This window comes from Pseudoliparis swirei, chromosome 22 (genome assembly GCF_029220125.1).
Source record: "Pseudoliparis swirei isolate HS2019 ecotype Mariana Trench chromosome 22, NWPU_hadal_v1, whole genome shotgun sequence".
NCBI classification, from domain to species: Eukaryota; Metazoa; Chordata; class Actinopteri; order Perciformes; family Liparidae; genus Pseudoliparis; species Pseudoliparis swirei.
Genome location: NC_079409.1, coordinates 13,090,148 through 13,108,119, shown reverse-complemented (window position 1 = coordinate 13,108,119; position 17,972 = coordinate 13,090,148). Strand labels below are relative to the sequence as shown.

General features: G+C 46.0%; 2 protein-coding genes across 2 annotated transcripts in view; one reads left to right on the top strand and one right to left on the bottom strand.

The window, feature by feature from the left end:
* Positions 1-17,972, top strand: part of trim46a (tripartite motif containing 46a) — a 128,877-nt gene that overhangs the window by 81,135 nt on the left and 29,770 nt on the right. The window lies entirely within an intron of this gene.
* The window catches only part of efna3b (ephrin-A3b), a 54,497-nt gene continuing 43,489 nt past the window's right edge, over positions 6,965-17,972 (bottom strand). Inside the window, exons 3-6 of the mRNA XM_056443914.1 lie at positions 16,970-17,262; positions 15,901-15,966; positions 14,151-14,228; positions 6,965-10,207 (exon numbers count right to left, since the gene is read on the bottom strand). Of these exons, the coding sequence (XP_056299889.1) occupies positions 10,089-10,207; positions 14,151-14,228; positions 15,901-15,966; positions 16,970-17,262 (556 nt within the window). The 3' untranslated portion in view covers positions 6,965-10,088. The remainder of the gene's footprint in view (positions 10,208-14,150; positions 14,229-15,900; positions 15,967-16,969; positions 17,263-17,972) is intronic.

The window sequence follows — 17,972 nt, the reverse complement described above, 5'->3', positions numbered from 1 at the left end:
GTGTGTGTGTGTGTCAGTGTGTGTGTGTGTGTGTGTGTGTCAGACAGTAAATACACCCCTCCCATCTGGTTCGGCCTGTACAGATGCTGTCTCTGAAGTAGAGGATTAGGGCTAAATTTAGGGGCGAGGGGGGGCATGTGATGAGAAGACGAGGGGAAAGCCAAGCAGTGACGAACACCAAGAGCACGAGTCTGAGGGCAATCAGAGCAGCCGTTCAGAGGGAGGATGAGAACATGGAGAGACGGAGAAGCAGGCAGTGCCAGGATGTGATGGGGCCAAGCACGTTGCATGCATGAGCAGTGGGGGAGGAGTGGGGGAGAAGGAACATGTCGAAATACGGAAGAGGGAGAAAAATGGACGGATGATTAAATAAAAACACGTGTAACATTCAACACTGTCATAATATCTCATCAAAGTCTGACAGAGAGTTGGTTAAAAATGTCCACCGTGTAATAAAGTCAGGGTGTTGTGGTTACTGGAGGGAGGAAATGGACTCACATCTGTCGGGCGTAACTTCACGATTCAGACCTATTCAAACGGTCAATTTCAGAGAATAAAATCTATTTAGCATTATGAGAAAACAGAGTATCTAGTGTAATGTTGCCACACATAATTGAATCTACAAGACAATCTTTATTACTGAATCTCTTTGGGCCTTCCAACTAAAAGATGGAGAGAAATGATCGGCTTTGAGCTGCTGTCAAAATATATCATCTGACATTTAGTCTGATGGCGTCTTAATTAGGGTTGGGTACCGAAACCCGGTGCCAATATGGTACCGGTTCCAATACAACCGGTATTACCCGGACCGAAACGCAACGCACATTTCGGTGCTTCTTTCCGGTGCCTGAGCCGATTGAAAATGAAAAAAACTATTGTTGTGAACTTCTCTGGTGACTCCGCCCTGTCAGCAGGTTACGAGCCTCTCATATTTAACTCTGACAGCGGAGGCTGCGCCGTGTGTGACTAGTGAGCCCGTGTCGAGCACACCAGCGTCAGGCTGGGTGCGATGGGGAGACCGTCACCGGTCCCCCTGAACACGGGGAGACCGATGATGACGAGCAGCCTGAACTCAGATTAGTACCGTAACGTTGATTGCAAGTCTTGCATTCATAAAAGTAGGCCAAGAAATAATAAATTAGCCATTATAACCATGCTTAAGCTAGCTCGTAGCTAGCGTTAGCTCGTAGCTAGCGCTAGCTACGAGCGTGACAGTCTGCTAGCAGATGTGTTGATGTGCAGCGGTCCCGGCTGTATACCCGGTGTTACCGGGAATATAATGACAGAGGAATAAAGACCGTGGGGCATCACTTTGTTTCAGTGTAACTCTCGCTGTCAGAAGCAAAACTTTATTTGTCACGTGTCATCTTCAGTACCTCTGATTGGTTGTTCTCTTTGCCCATCAACACAGTGACAGGATTAACCCTATAAGGGCTGCACATGACAATACATATCACATCATATAATGGAGAACATATATAGTGTATGTTAACAGTCTGATATCCGTTGTGTGTCAATGCTCCATGATAACGGCTTCTACAGGGAATATGGCCGAAGAGGTTTTTAATGTCCTCATTGTGCGTTAAAAAAAAAAAAGTATCGGTTCAGGCACCGTTTAGGCACCGGTATCGTTTTAAAAGTACCGGTTTAGCACCGGTATCGGAAAAAACCCAAACGATACCCATCCCTAGTCTTAATGTCTGATGGCAATGGTCACGAATCGGGCCGCACATACATTACAACATAGGCGCACACGACAGTATCAGTCAGAGTTGACAGCATCTGTGTCTCTGAGATATCACACGCAAGACGTTGGTGAAAGAAACTCACATATTTAGGTGAGAGACGCAAAAGAGAACCTGGCAGCAATGAAGATTTTTCCCTTCGCAAAACAGAAAGCTTACCATCTCTAACTTACCCCAACCCAACAGTCTAGTGCCACACAGTATACTAACGTACCTTCTTTAACCACCTCCAGCGTATCTCAATCCTTTGCCCTTCAGGCTCCTTGTCCAATTCCAATTCTTTACCTTATTCATGAGACCTCTGTGATAAAAGCAACTGAACCAGTGAGGCCCTCAGAAAGATGGTTTCTCACCTGATGGCTCTGGTGAGAAACCGATACAACTGCTCTGACCTCACCCTGCCATAGTCAACTCATGACATAAATTGTGTCGAATATATTTGAACGCACCCTTGCCATCCAACTCAAAACCCACCTAAACTCATACAGTTGTATGAACCCTTTGAATCCGGATTCAGATTTCCTCACAGCACAGAAACCATCCCAAAGTCACCAATGACCTCCTCTTCTCCTCTGATGACCACTCCCTCATATCCTCATCCTACTGGACCTCAGCGCAGCCTTTGCCACCATCGTACGCTCCATCCTCCTCTCCCGTATTGAGACCTCCGTCCACATTACTGGCCCAGTCCTGTCCTGTTTCAAGTGATGCCTCTCCGACCGCCAACAGTTCATTCTCATAAATAAATCCAAGTCTAACACAGCCCCAGGTGCAGGACTCGGCCCCCTCTTCTTCATACTTGCTCCCCCTTTGAAACATCATATGCCACCACGGTCTTCGATTTCACTGCTACGCCGACGCCTGGATTACCCCCCCCCCCCCCCCCCCAGCTCCAACTCAACCTTTCTTTAGAAGGCTCCTTGAAAACTGTTGAAGCAATCTTTGATGTCCCCCTGTCTTCTACGGTAAGGGGCCGCTTTACCTCCATTGGAAGATTAATCTTATAGATAGCTTGAGTTCAGTGACCTGTCAGACTTGATGCTGAGGCTTCTGGGTCAGAGGGCGTATACGATTTGGGCGACAGAGGCCACCATCTGACATCAGTGACTCAGCTATTTTGCTCTGAAAAGATGCACCACCCACCCATCCACACACACACACACACACCAATCCACTCATGTTACATGCCCACTACATACATGTGCGCCCGAGTCTTTCTTTCTGCGTCTGTGTCTTTGGGCGTTGTCGGATGCAGGGGCTGATCATTTATACATGATCAAGACCATGATATTAAATGGAAATCACGGTTCATTGCGATTTGTTTCATTTGCGTAGCTCATAACACATTAAGTACACCCCGTTTGGTTGTCTAAACACGTATTTGTTGTCCACTGGACCTATTTTTGCGACGGTTTCTGCGTTTTGAAATCTGAGATTAAAGACATTGGTGGGTACAACATAATCATTAGGACAGATGGCCTCAGATATACAAATGAAACCCAAGTTTTAATTAATCACAGTATTTCTTGTAATACATAAGACCTTTGAGGAGGCCCACATCGGCCATAACCCTTTAACACGGAGCGACATGAAGCCGAAGATGTTGGAGACATTACATTACATCCATTGTCGAGATGTCCTCACAAAGGAGTAACATTTGGTGCATGCCTGTGTGTTTCAGATACTGGAAGGACAAGCCCAGTGCAAACAGATTCATATTTACATGCCTGTCCATGCGTATCAGTGGTTCGTCTGTTCAGCAAACACAATCAGAGAAGGCAGGACATTTCCCCTTCAGCTTGACTCATGGTGATAAATGAATGCAGACGGAAACGCTGCCTTGACATTCGCGATTGGGAGAATTTGCAGAAGCCTTGGATGCAGAGTTATGCGTACTGTTTTAATGGTTGATATCCAACAGTTCACTTCACGCCCTTGGACTCCATCAGAGCCACAGAAAACCCTCTAAGAATTCACTTGCCTTCAACATGATGCAAATACTCTGTGATATCATAATCCAGTAAAATAGAAATGCATGTTTATTCCCAATGCCACCAGTTATACAATGGCCATTGTGGCTTTAGTGGATCTCTTTATTGAGATTCAGGATCACGAGGCAGGGAGCAGCACCTCTTCGCACCGAAGCTGTGACTGAACAGCGGCCCCAGGCGGTTAACTGTGGTTACTGCATGGACGTGTACAATAGAGTTAAGAATCACACCATGTCTCTTAAATACACCCAATCAGTTCAGGTCAATTACCTTTTTGTGTATCTCCACTTTCAGTGAGCCAGCATGCACAATAAAGCACAAAGTATCTACCACCTATATGCATCATGAACATAAATAATGCTATTGTTGACCAGTGTTGGGCAAGTTACTGAAAATTAGTAATTAGTTATAGTTACTAGTTACTTCTTTTAAAAGTAATTTAATTACTTTACTAGTTACTGTATATCAAAAGTAATTAGTTACTCGGGAAAGTAACTTTTAAGTTACTTTTATGTCTGCTTTTTTAATGTAATGAACAGTACTGAACAGTCAAACACAATAAACATATGTTGTTGACCTATTTATTGCAATCAACAGGGCAACAGGCCTTCAAATCAAGCAGTCGTACAAAAGTCCCTTTTAATACTTAACTTAATACAAAATAACTCAGTCATTTAACAGTTTTGTTTTTTTACCACATTAGGCCCAATGAAATAAAAGTGATTGGCCTACAGTATTAACACTAATTAAAAGAGAAAACAAAGGTGCCTTGAGGTGCTGCATATAATTGAGGGGGGGGGGGTGCTCACCTGTGTGCGCGGATGTGTCGGCGTGTACGTGCTGATCTGGAGTCAGTTTGGTAGGATTTGGGTATAAATAAATTATTTCATTTAAAATATGGATTTTTATTTAAAGATATTCATGTAATTTGCATGCAAAATAGGTCTACCCGAACCAGCGGACAAAAAATTCAACCCGCGGCAACACTTCAAAAGTAGCCCAATTCCGCGGGAAAACCGCGGACCTGGCAACACTGGAAGTGGCTGTCAATCACAGTGTGGCACCGTGCATGCTGGTCGAAGGGGCGGGCCTGTGATTAGCGGAGTAGAGGGGAGGCGGGGTTAACCTCCCGGAAAACGGAAGTTAAGGGTGGTTGACGGGTACCGTTGATGTCCGAGCTGCTGAGCCGAGAGGAGCAGCTGTCTGTGTTGGTGGATGCCCAATAAAGGGAGGAATAATAACGTCGTCCCGTCTCCGTGTCATCAGTCCATAACGTCCGAGACGTTACAATATCATTGCGCCACCAAGGTCCTGCGATGTCAGATCAGAAGCAGCTAAAGTAGCCTAGCTTGTCTTCTTGTCTGCAAGTGTTCATTTTTCACAAAAGAGAGTAACGCGAGTAACGAACTCATTTAAATTTCAGTAACTGTAACTGCGTTAGTTGATTTTAAAAAATACTTCGTTACACGCTCGTTACCGCTAAAAGTAGTGGAATTACAGTAACGCGTTACTAACGCGTTACTCCCAACACTGTTGTTGACACAGGTGTTTAACCCTCAATGGCGTGGAAAGAAAGGGCTGCTGGGAAAACGGCTGGAGCAAGCCTTATGAAGTATTATGGCCTGAGATTCATAAGAGAGGGAGTGCTTTGATTATTTTGCTTATATTCTAAACAAATGTCTGGAGGCTGAAAGAGACCCAGAAGTGAGTCAGAGGGAATCTTGGGAAAGCAGACGTATTGTTTCAGGAATAGGATTTGTTGTGCCAGTCAGAGCACTCCTGCAGCAAGTTCACTTCTCTGTGAAGTCTGACTCACTGGATCCTCTTCCGCTGGGCTGATGACGTGGCCGTTTCCAAATGGAAAAGATATTGATGAGTTTTCCCAAACATTAGATCAGCAAGACACCTCATCACCGTGTCAATAAAACACTGGACCACATACCTCTGGACCCGATGAAGGGTACACAACAGTTGTTACCTGTGAAAGACGGATGAGACGTGCATGTGCTTTCCACATCAAATGGGAGTTAAGAATGCAAACAAATGGAGGCCGTCTTCCAACTTACATCAGTTAGCCAGAACTTTGGGATTTTATCAATAAAGTCACACTCCAGCCAAAACACATTTGCCGAGACGGAAACATACGTGTGGACCATTTGGTTTCTAAAATATGAACAAAAGAAAAGATATATTAATTTTCTGTCACAATTTCCTAAATCTCAAGGTCATATCTTAACTTTGCTTGTTTTGATCCTGAGATCACGATCACATAAGAATAACAAACTTTCTTACAATTAAGAAGCTTGAACCAGTGAATGTTTGTTCTGCTTCGATTGAAGGAGATTTAATTCTTTACACATGATTTATTTTGTACTTCTGTCCATCGGGGAGAGCGAGCGTCTGTTGCTTTCTTACTGCTTTCTCCCCGTTGAAGGTTTTTTGGGGGGATTTGTTCCTGCACCGATGTGATGACAGAGGATGTCGTGTACAAAGCACTCAGACATTTTGTAATTTTGGGCTATACTAAATAGATTGGCTTGAGTAGACTGGAACCATGCAGATGGCCAACACAGCAGTGCTTATGTGGCAGCAGTGGTTTGAGAAGTGTCTGTGGTTATTTATATTTCCCATTGTGAAAGCTAAGAACCTTTCCAGCATACAGCAGCTCGGTTCACCTCACTGTGTTTCAGGTTGTATTTACTTACCTTCATAAACCCGAAGCTCAATTCACATGTCTTTGCTGCCGGAAGGTTGTCTCTGTGAACACCAGCAACCTTTGTCTTTTCAACCTTCTTCTCCCTACAACAGAGACGTGCCGTCTTCCTCCTCCTCCTGCGAGACAAGGAGCTGCTGCATGAGATGGCCTCAGTGAGCCTGCTCCCCGGTACCAGCTGTATCCTCCATCAGAGCATCAGGTACCAGTGCAGCCCGGCCCATTGGCATCCAAATGTTGAGCTGGTGATTGAAGCGCTTATCTCTCCTAATCGGAGCGTGTGAAGGTATGACTGCTCAGGGAGAGCGTCGCCGCACCAACTTTGATATGGAAACTCACATCTGTGAGCCCTGAACCACATTATCTACACAGAAGTGAACATCCAGGAACAACCTCCCTCTGTCTGGGATGAGCTCCATGCTCGTTCCCCTTTTCCTGATCCTCAAAGACAGAGAGAGCAGGGAGGGCGAGACATGAGAAAAGGGAGGAAAATAAAGAGCCAAACACACATCTGGTTAAAAGTAAGATTTGTAAGCTTATTATTTTGTTATCATTGTTATTACCTCTGTTATGCTTTGTTCAGTTTACAATTTATTTTCAAGTTCATTTAAAGTCATTCCAGTCGAAGGTAAACATGATTGTAATTGTTGTTTCCAACATTATTAAATGCTATTTTTTTTCTTTTGCCAGACAAACATCGGTCACGGTCTCTCGTACGCACATGGGAAGAGCAGAAACAAAAAGGCTGTCGTTCACTCACTCGCCCGCTCACTCACACTCACTCGCTCACTCACTCGCACGCCCACACAACGACGGACTGTCTCACTCCAACGCGCCTGCACACAGTTATGAAGTGATGAACAGAAATGAGCTCTTACTCTCCCTGACACACACACACACACACACACACACACACCTTCAGACGGGCACACACAACACACTGTCTGACTCTTGTGTCTCAGTCCTTAAGTGCAACTCCTTGGCGAGTGATGCACCCTGTGGTGCAGCTCGTCAGCCCTCCCAGTCCACACCAGGACCCACATCATGTCCGACTGGCCCTCCCACGAACAGCCATATCTACACCTGGGTTGGTTCTCACTTCATAATTCAATGTTCTCAACGATGCCCCCAAACGACAAGGTGTGTTCGCACCTGTGTAATCTCTCGTCTTGTTGACAAAAGCTATCACTTTTATTAGATTGGATATTTGACACTGTGTGCTTTTGTTGTTTACTCGAGAGCTCTTGCTTCAAGTTTTGTTGAATGACAGCCACACCGCTCCCAAACTACATCGCCATCGGCGGTAAGCGCTGGATGAGCTCAATCCGGCGACATTAATGCTCGAATGAAGCCCCTTTAGAATAAAAATATCACACAAATGGGATTCATGATTTTCCAAAACGAAACCTCTTCAAGAAGTACGACGATCATATCGTTGAACTGGTCAGACTCCAATCCAGGTGACATCATCAGGGTTATTCCCTCCATCTTTAAAAAGTTCCCTCCAGAGCCACAGGAGACATTTTACAACATGTGTGTAATTTGGAGAAATGTCCTTTAAATTGGTGACAAGCCAAAGAAATTGAGAGCAACAACATTGAGACTCAGAGTGCAGCCCAAGGTCACATATGGCTCCACCCGCCCAATTTGTAACCCCCCTTTCCCCCTCAAGATAACCAAACGTACACCACAGTAAACTCAACAAAATGATAAACACATTACAAAAACCACAAGAAAACTGAGTTTTGAGTTTGTAAAATGTTACATCACATTTCATCCAAGCAAATTTCAATTTCACATTGGTTATTCCATTCTTTGTTCGTTATGACATTTACACGAGTACTTGAACGCCTCACACGCCGGTGGGTGAGCCGCTGCGTGACCTGGTTGGCCAGCTCGCAGTGCATCATCATCATCATCATCATCATCACCACCGTCGTCGTCATTATAATCATCTTCACCTTCATCATTGTTATCAGCTACTACGGTAAGCCATGCTCTACTAGAGTCCATCGTTTTGGCAGGGTGGGGTAACCATGGTGAATAAGGTGCTAGTTGCTATGGAAACGTTATTCTGAAGCACCCGACTGGTACAGTTGTTTTAGTTTTGAGTTGTCGTACCTCCCCACCAAAGCACTTGGTTGTATTACTTGTTGCTTTAGTTTGTGTTTTGATTTTTTTGTTTGTTTTGATTTTGCATTTTCATACTTAGATATACAGTCTGTGGCTGTATTTTTCAGGCTGTTAGTACCACTTAGAATAGTCTCTCTCGCTCTTAAACATACACATGTGGCACACTCAGACATGTTTTCTCTGTCAAGCACTCAAGCACACAAGCACACACACACACACACACACACACACACACACTCAGAACCAGAAACCGTTTACATGGCATCTGACGGGAGGGCGATGAGATCGGCGAGTGGAGCGCTCCACCAGCGGCGGCCCGTGGAGAGCATCTCATTGTCCGTCCGTGGGCTGTTGTGTGAGGGACTGTTCCTCCTCCTCCACCCGCCTCCCCGCTCCTCCTGCTCTCCTCCGGCAGCCAGCGTGGGCGGCGAGGAGGGCAGTGTTGCTGAGTGTCTCCGTGGCCACGGTGTGCTTCTTTAACCTCGGAGATGACAGAGGAGTCGCAGAGTACTTCAAAGGCAGGACAGGAAAGTAACACAGCAACTCAGAACAGCAACGAACACTGAACACTGGCAGTTTGGACTCCTCCACAGCAACGCCACGTCCTCTTGTTTCAGGGGGTGACTCGTGGCTGAGAGGCTCTGACCCGTCCAGTCCCGCTGCCTTCAGACGGCGCTGAGGGCAGGATGACTCCAGCTATCTGTGTCCCAGGGTGTGTTCATGAACCATCAGAGACTTTGACTAGTCTCCTACACAGGACATCACCCCCCCCCCCCCTCCGTGGACTGGGACAAGTTCCCAACATCAAGATCAACAACAACAACAACAACAACAACACGAACACAAACAACAAGAACAACAAAAGGCAATTTCAGTTCAGTTGTGATGAAATCTATCTGATTCAGTTCATTTGAGGTCAGTTTAATTCTTGTTGCAAGAAACTATGGCAACTACCGCTAAGGAAGTGTTTCAGCCAATCAGATCCGGGGGAAAGTCTTCAAATGGTTTTTAATTGGGTGGGTGGATGTGATGCTTTTTCTTCTTTTCACTCGGATTTCAGCCTCGCCTCTCCTGGTGTATAAATGTTTTGTGTGGTGTGCATGATTCAACAAGCTCAAACTAAGGCCTGTTCAGACACACACACACACACATACACACACACACACACATCTGTATGCACAGGCTGACTTTGATGCAACATACGGTACAGTCTGTCACCGGGTGCCTGGAGGTCTTTCAACTCCACCAAAACTCCACTCCCTCTAACACACACAGACACCCCCCCCCCCCCCCCCCACACACACACACACACACACACACATATACACACACACACTGTGATCTTTGAAAACTCATCTCCTGCTCTTCTTGCCTTCTGCTCTATTTGTGGTATCTTAATTCTCCTCTCTCTCCTCCCGACTCCCCCCTCCTCAACTCTCCCATCCGCTGATACTGTACACCCTCCCAAGGCTAGTTGGCATGGTGACGCTGATGGGATGGCCGTTGCTAGGAGATGAAAAGACTGGCCAGAAAGAGCATCAACACGGTGAGGAGAAGGCGATCTCTGGATGGGCTGCTTCCGCTGACGCTCTTCTCCAGCTTGGGAACAAAAGGGTTAAATTCATCTGAAAAAAACACAAGCAGAGAGGGGGAAAAAAAGGTCAAATAAGATGGAGTGGTTTTTTTTCTGCACTTTAAAAACTTAACATGAGGCAAAGATAGTGTATCTGTGCTTCTGTTCAAACTTTACTCAACACTTTTGAAATAAAGGAGTCAGCCGGCTGCACAGAGCCACGCTGCAGCGCGGCCACGGCAGACTCCTGTTGTTGCACTATGACACATCCTTTGACACACAGTCACCCCCCCCCCCCCCCCCCATGTACACCTGGCGATGTCCTAAAAATAGTTTGCGGTCTTTTGTTTGCGGGCTTCACGTTGATGTCTCGTCGGCGTGCCGAGACACCGGGCTGTTCGCTGCACGCCGACGCGAGCGAGACGCGAGCGGCCCGCCGCGCCCTCGCCGCGTGATTAATGAAGCCGGGGAACCGACAGCGGCGGCGTTACTGTCTGAGCACGGCGACGGCTGATGCAGATGAGCGTCCGTGTGTTAACGGTCCGATGGCGTCGGACAGGCGTGGCGATGCTCTCCGTGTTTGTATCGCATCGAGCCCCACAACTCCTCCAGCGGCTGAGTAACGGCCGGCTGACGCCTGGTTCTAGAGACGGCCTCTTCGGGCTCTGCTCCGCTGGCCGATGGAACGAGGAGCTCAGGTCAAACGCTTTGACCGCTCTGAAGCCGAGGGGTCGGGACGCCGGTTCTTTGGCGCTGACCGACAGAGGAATGTGGTTTCCGAGAGCATCTCGACAAACTGGTTCTAAAGCGTGGCTCTACTAATCGCCGAACACACACACACACACACACACACACGGGTTTCCTCAGTGACAGATAAACACGGAATCATTGGCGTGAAGTCTGTGCGTGGAGAATGTGACGTACGGCGTGACCTTCTGACACCTTCCAGAACCAAACATTGTTACTGCGTGTGTTACGGCGTGTGTTACTACTCATTATTTAACTGAACCCTCTGGTGTTTGATTGTATGGAAGCTGAAAGACTATGTATTCATGAGAAAGCATAACCGTTAATACTGCAGTCATTTTAATTTATTCGCCTCATGATGCCTTTCGTCTCATTTTTATATTGTTAAGCACCAGGGAGACAACAACAACAACAACAACAACAGAAGAATTTTCCACTTATAAATCCTCTTTAAATAGTGGTTTAAATGCCTCCGAGGTCATCGCATGTTGTTAAGAGCATCTTTTTTTAATTTTTATGATACACATGACAGCAAATATAAAACCCAGACCTTTATATAGGATATTCCACAAATAAAACTAAAACATTATAGTTCAGCATTCAGTTTGTTCTGCCTGCCGACGCTCAACAGGAAGTTGCTGGCAAAGTAACCCTAGCACGGCGTCACTTAAAGGAGCGCTAATTGGTACAATCAACGCCGGTAAAGAAAGAGCTTCTGATTTCCTCCACTAATGGCTGCACCTGACCGTCAGCTGCAGTAACCTGAGCCAGCAGGGCGGGTAAACGAGTATCCTCCCACTGAAAGCCTCAGTAATCACATGGCTGCACGGGGAGCTGCTAGCACCGTTCCATCTGCGTTGTAAATGAGATCTAAATGAAATCTAATACTGGCGGCCCTATTCAGGAGGGAGCCACTGCGGAGCTGTCGACACTGATTGAAAGGGGCAGCGCCCAGGAAATAAACTGTGAGCCGTGAAGGGGAGAGGGACGTTTACAACGTCGGCCGGCAACGTTCAGCTTACTTACACATTTTCTGACACGGTCATCGGGCCCATTTCAGACGCCTCGTGTTGTTGTGAATGTGTCGGTGTGAACTTTGAATAACGGTAATTAAAACTCTGATGTGATGAGTCTAATGGGCAGCCAGGAGGACTGAATGAGGGCGAGGAAGGGGAAACTGCACTGCCTCTTTGTTTTCAATTCATTTCACATCTCCCTGCTGGTTTCCTCTCTTCCTCTTGAGTTATCCTATTAATTTAATTGGTAACAAAGCACTACAGGTGAAAACGACCCACAGGAGCTGGGCTAATTTGTGCTCGGCTATTGTGTCAGCCTTCCGCTTGGTATTAACAGTATTGTCATGTCGGTCACATCCCTTATCTGTTCAAGTACATCCAATATGACTAATCTTCTGTGGAAATAACCTTTTGGGTTTCTGTATATTCTTCTGTGGATCTTGTAATTAAGTATCTTGAAAAAAACTTTATATGTATTCTTGGAATGAGCATATTTTGCGCTGAGTTTGAAAGTATTGGCAGGAAAGGAAAGAAGGCAAGACGTGAGAATACGTCAGAAAGAAAGGTCACTAACGGCAAGCAGTTAGCAAAAGCAGAAAAAAGCACAAGAAATGTATCATATATTTTTTCCCGTTAATATGGCTTACTGTGATAGCATAAAATGCATACTATAAGACTAAGATCAATATCGTATTTATTGTCAAAAAAAAAAAAAAAAAATTAAAAGATGGAAAAACTCAATTTCACACATCAAAGGTGAATAAACGGAGTTTTGGTGGCTTTCCTCTCCACTGCCTTCCTTCTCGTGCTCTGGGTGGAAACATGGCGGATGGGAATTAAAGAGCAGGAGGATGAGGAGGGCATGCAGAGAGGAGATGGAGCGAGGGAGAAAAATTGGATGAAGGGATGATGGAGGGAGGAAAAGAAGTGAGGGAGAAGAATCTCGACAAACTCATGTGACATGTAGCTATTTGCCGCAGTCAGTGATGAATTTACTTAGGACAGTTATGAGAACACACTGATTTATGCAAAGGCAGGCACGCACACACACACACACACACACACACACTCGCACACACACACAGATTAGCAACAACTCAGCACCATATTTTACAGGTTACCTTGGAGAAAAGTGTGAAAGCCGGCCAGCAGGATGATTGATACCTGCCTCGCGGTTTGTGTTGTGTCGCTGTGCTGCTCACAACACTGAGAAGTAACCACATGATCATCTGAGAGATTATCCTAAAGTCGGTCACTTGCTCAATGCTCAGCTTCTCCCTGAAACCGCTGCCAATGCCCTCCAGTTCCAGATTTAGCATGAATCACATGACCAGTTGTGTAATCCTAACGAGAGCAATACTAATAATAATAATAAGGGAAAGGGGGAGCGCTTATCAAGATCTAGATTCGTTGACTCCAGGAAATCTGGATCTAGTTATTTTTCTGTCACTAAGCATGAGACTCAGTGTTCTTTGCGTATCCGGGTGGAAGCGGTGAGTGTGAAATGAATATGCATGTTGTTGATCGGCAGCTTGCCGAGCCAGCTGGCGCTGGGAAGTTAACTACGCTCACCTTTTCAAAACATTTCACTTTAGCCTCCGACGCTGCATGGTGAGTTAACTGGTCCCTCCCCCATCAAACATAAACGATCAATATGCTGTGAGTATTTAAAGGTAAGGCTTGTGATATTGTACATTTGAAATGTTGTCTACAAATGCCGAGAGATGACGAGTGTGGGGATCCACTGGGGCTGCTGGGACAGTTTCCTGTTTTCCTATTTGTAAAGCTTCACAGGTAGAGACTCACTGAAAGCTCCATCAGAGCCTCTTATTGCCTTCTGTGCCAGATATTCATCATTGTCCAAAGATTAATAAAACATAAATGTGGATGTCCTGTCCGCGTACACCATCCTGTGGCTGTAGTGAGACACTAGACCACCAAAAAGCCTCCAATAATTGGACTTGTGGCTGAGTGCCACCGAGGCTTTGGGGGTCAGGAAGTGTTGGAAAAAAGAGACACGCTTGATTGGTTTTACTCGATTCATGGAATTTGTTGAAAATAATAAAAAACTGAATAATTGTCTGTAATATAATCTGGCAAGTGTGAGTCATGTGACTTCCATGATTTGGGGCTGTGGTGATGTGAATGTCTGTTGTCGTGAATCCAGACGGATGAATGTGCTCCACACTCACTCAGCTTCGGTGTGTTTCTGTGAGCGCGGGCGTGACTCACCAATATCGTCCATTTTTAGGCCCGGTCTGAGCGTGTAGTCTGGCTCTGACGGCCCCGGCTCTTCATCCACGTCAGAGGCTGAAAGAGAAAGAGAGATGAAACCGAGTGAGACGGAAAAAGAGGAAGGGCGAGGGCGAGGGAGCGTGGGTTAAACCATTGTTCTAAATCCAAACATTTGAATTATGCCTCATTTCCTCTGCATGCTTCGGCTCGGCTTGACGCCACTCATTTTTTTGGTACCCGGGCCTTTTCTTTATTCCGTATTCCACTCCAGAAAGTACGCCCTCAGCGGAGGCCGGATCCGTAGATGATCGCCATCGTGATGCCGCGTGGACACGCTGCACGTGCTCCTCAACTCAACACCGGCTGAATCCTCTCAGCTAAACAAAGGAGCCTTCTGCACTTTGTCAGCTTCAGTTTTGCAAAATGACATTTCGTTTTTTTATTTACCTCGGTTGAGTAATTAAAAAGGTTTTAGTCGCTACTCCCAGCAGCTCGGCTATTTACAAATGTCGGCTGTGCGAGAGATGCCCCATGCTGTGCGAGATCTATCCATAACTCAGCTGTGGCGTGGAGATGCAGCATTAGATATAACCTGACACCTTGGGAGAAGCATGCTAGGGAGCGCCAAGGCAAGGGGGTAGGGGGTTCAAAATTCCCCTCGACAGGCTGACAAGCCCCAACACCACCAGCAGCCCGGAGAGAGAGAGAGAGCGAGAGAAGAGGGAAGGTGAGGAGAGGCAGATCAAACTGGAGAGAGGCCGTGTTTGAAAAGGGAAAGAGAGCGAAGAGGGGGGTGAGAGGGAGGAGAGGTTAATACTACAGGGCTGTGGAAGTTAAAAGAACCGGACAGGCCAGGGATCAAAGTCTGTGTGAGAGTGTGTGTGTGTGTGTGTGTGAGAGAGAGAGGGTCGAGAGATGGGAGGAAGGCAGGAGAGTGAGCGAGCGAGGTTAACGCTACATATACATAGCCACCCACTGACAGCACACAGCAATAAATGGATTCTGACAGGGACCGAGGGAGGAGGGGTGAAAGAGGAGATGGGAGGGAGTAGAGGGGAGGGGAGGGGGGAGAGGGGGTGAGGGCCTTCAAAGCTCAAACTGCTCCTCTCTGCTGCTGTGGAGGGAGAGCGTGAAGAGAAAGAAGAGAGACAAGAGGAGCGAGGCGGATCTGTGCTGTGTGTGAAAATGCTGCAGCAGATTATTAATAGCTCCCACAGTTAGATGATGTTTTTAGATTATGTTTGCTTCTGTATGCAGCAGGTGTGTGTGTGTGTGTAGGTGTGTGTGAGTGAGAGAGTGTGTGTGTCTCTGCGTGTGCGTGTCTGTGTGAGTGAGAGAGTGTGTGTGTGAGAGTGAGAGAAAGAGTGTGTGTGTCTATGTGTGAGTGAGAGTGTGTGAGTGTGTGTAATACATGTGTGTATGTGAGTGGGTCTAATATTTCTTATTTGTGTGTATGTGAGTGTGTGTAATGTGTGTGTGTGTGTGTGTGAGTGAGAGAGTTTGTGTATGTGAGAGTGTGTGTAATATGTGTTTGTGTGTGTATAATGTGTGTGTGTGTGTGTGTGTGTGGATCGTGGGGAGCCCGGTGCCTGCCAGAGGGCTACAGTGGCCAGACAGGTGCAGGTACACTATGCAAACAGGTCCCAGCATTGCATTACACATTAAACACCACACATCATGCACACACACACACACACATCATGCACACACACACAGAAACACACTCACACACACAGGAGAGACTCACCTGTGGCGCAGCAGACGTACACTCGTAGTCTCAGACAGCTGCGGCCGTGGTGATGAGTGGGCGTGGCTGTAAAAACACACGTGTAATGTTTCAATGAGGTGGTATTCCTACATGAAGGAAGTTATTTATTTACTATCCCAGAATGCAATGGAGCACACAATTACGCCGCGTGACTTACAACCGTATTTAATAAAGATATTCGGTCTGTGTTGCCGGCTACATTTGACTGCAGAGGGAAATAAAGTGCTCTTCATATGAAGCGGCTCTCGTGGCTCTCTGCTCCCGAAAGCAGGGACGTGGTCTCGGGGAGAGCTGACCAGAGGTTTTTTTATTGCAGGTTACTTAATGTGGGGGGTATACAAAAAATACAGAACGTGGATAGCAAGACAGATTTGAGAATGTGTGGTTGACACATCACAGTTATGACCTCCTTTGTGTCCAGCCAGTCCCTCTGTGGATAACACACACACTGTCGATGCACGGGTTCAGTGCGGTGGCAACAGCTGGTTGTCTCCATGGACTCCATTGTAGAGAAGCCCTTTAAGCCTCTTTGTGCATCTAGAAGAGCCCTATAATAGTTTGAATTATTATTATTATTATTATTATTTTAAAGCTGTGTTGAAAAAACTTTAAAATTGTCAAATTTAAATAATATAATACCACAATCCTACATTTTAAAAATATATATATATCCATTTGAACACAATTTTGTAGGTTTTGCACCAGTCAGCAGAAAAAAGCAAAATAAAACATTGAGCTCTCTGATTCTGTCTCCCGTCATGGAATATTTATATTATATATTTTTTATAACAAGCTATACGTTTAGAATTCTATACAGTGTTGATTTGGTGCAACGTGTTGTGAGTTAATTTGATTGGCGTTCAACAAAAGGAGAGCCTGGCTTGACTGCACGCTGATACGATAAGATGCGTTATCCTAAAAATCACCGGAGGAAGGTCGACCTGAATTAATCATCAGGTGCATTTGAATATATATTGACATTTGGAGGACGTACACCAGCCCTCTCCAGTGATACGTGTCGACGTGATGTCCGGAGGCGCCCACTCACAGATGTAGTAGTACTCCTGTCCGACGTGGAACTCGTAGCCCAGCGAGAAGGCGCTGTAGCGCTGGAACTTCTCAGAGAACTTGATGGGCGCGTGGGGCGAGTGGGGCCGGTTGCACTCCCACCGCTTGAAGCCCAGCTGCGTGTCGCAGTTCCTGTAGCCGTGGTGGCTGACCATGTAGAGGACGTACTGCTCGCCCGTGCCCACCATGCGCTGGCTGTCGTTGTAGTGCGGGCAGTAGATGTCCAGGTAGTCGTTGACGTTCACCTGCATCGTGTAGCCCTCGCGGCGCAGACTGGACACGCAGAGAAAGAGAGCGCAAACCGTCAGAATACACACAACATGTTGTCATTGATAAACTAATTGAGCTGTTTACATAAGCACACTAACTAAACCCGCAGAATACACAAATCATTTTCATTATAATTACACATCATTAAAGGTGATTCATGTCGACAACCGGCCAGTGAAAGAGACGCCACGTCGTCGTTGGACATGTCACAAAATCCCAAAATGTGTGCAGAATGTGACGGGATGTCACAATGAATGCCACTTATAGAGAGGATTCATGGATTTAATGCAAACACACAACAGTAATAAAGTCATTAAAATACTACACACATTATACACACTATGTTACACTTAATAATAACACTAATATGTGAATCTCCAATGACAATGTAGCAGTATGTGTTCTATCAGAGATAGCACATTTCACATATTCCACATTTAACAGGAACGTTTTCAACTGGCTCTAATTTCCAATGATGTGTGTAAAATTTGTAGATCCACACATCCATCTTTACACAACACATTCATCACTGTGAAGACAACGCCTCACATCATCGTACGGTGTGCTGCATGTCAGCTCGAATGTTCACCCAGGGTCAAATCAATCTCTGTTTGAGATTTATTGAGTTAATAATAACACAAAGCTTGTGTGTGTGTGTGTGTGTGTGTGTGGCTGAAAGGCTGCTGCATGCAGAGAATGCGGAGCTGGCTCTT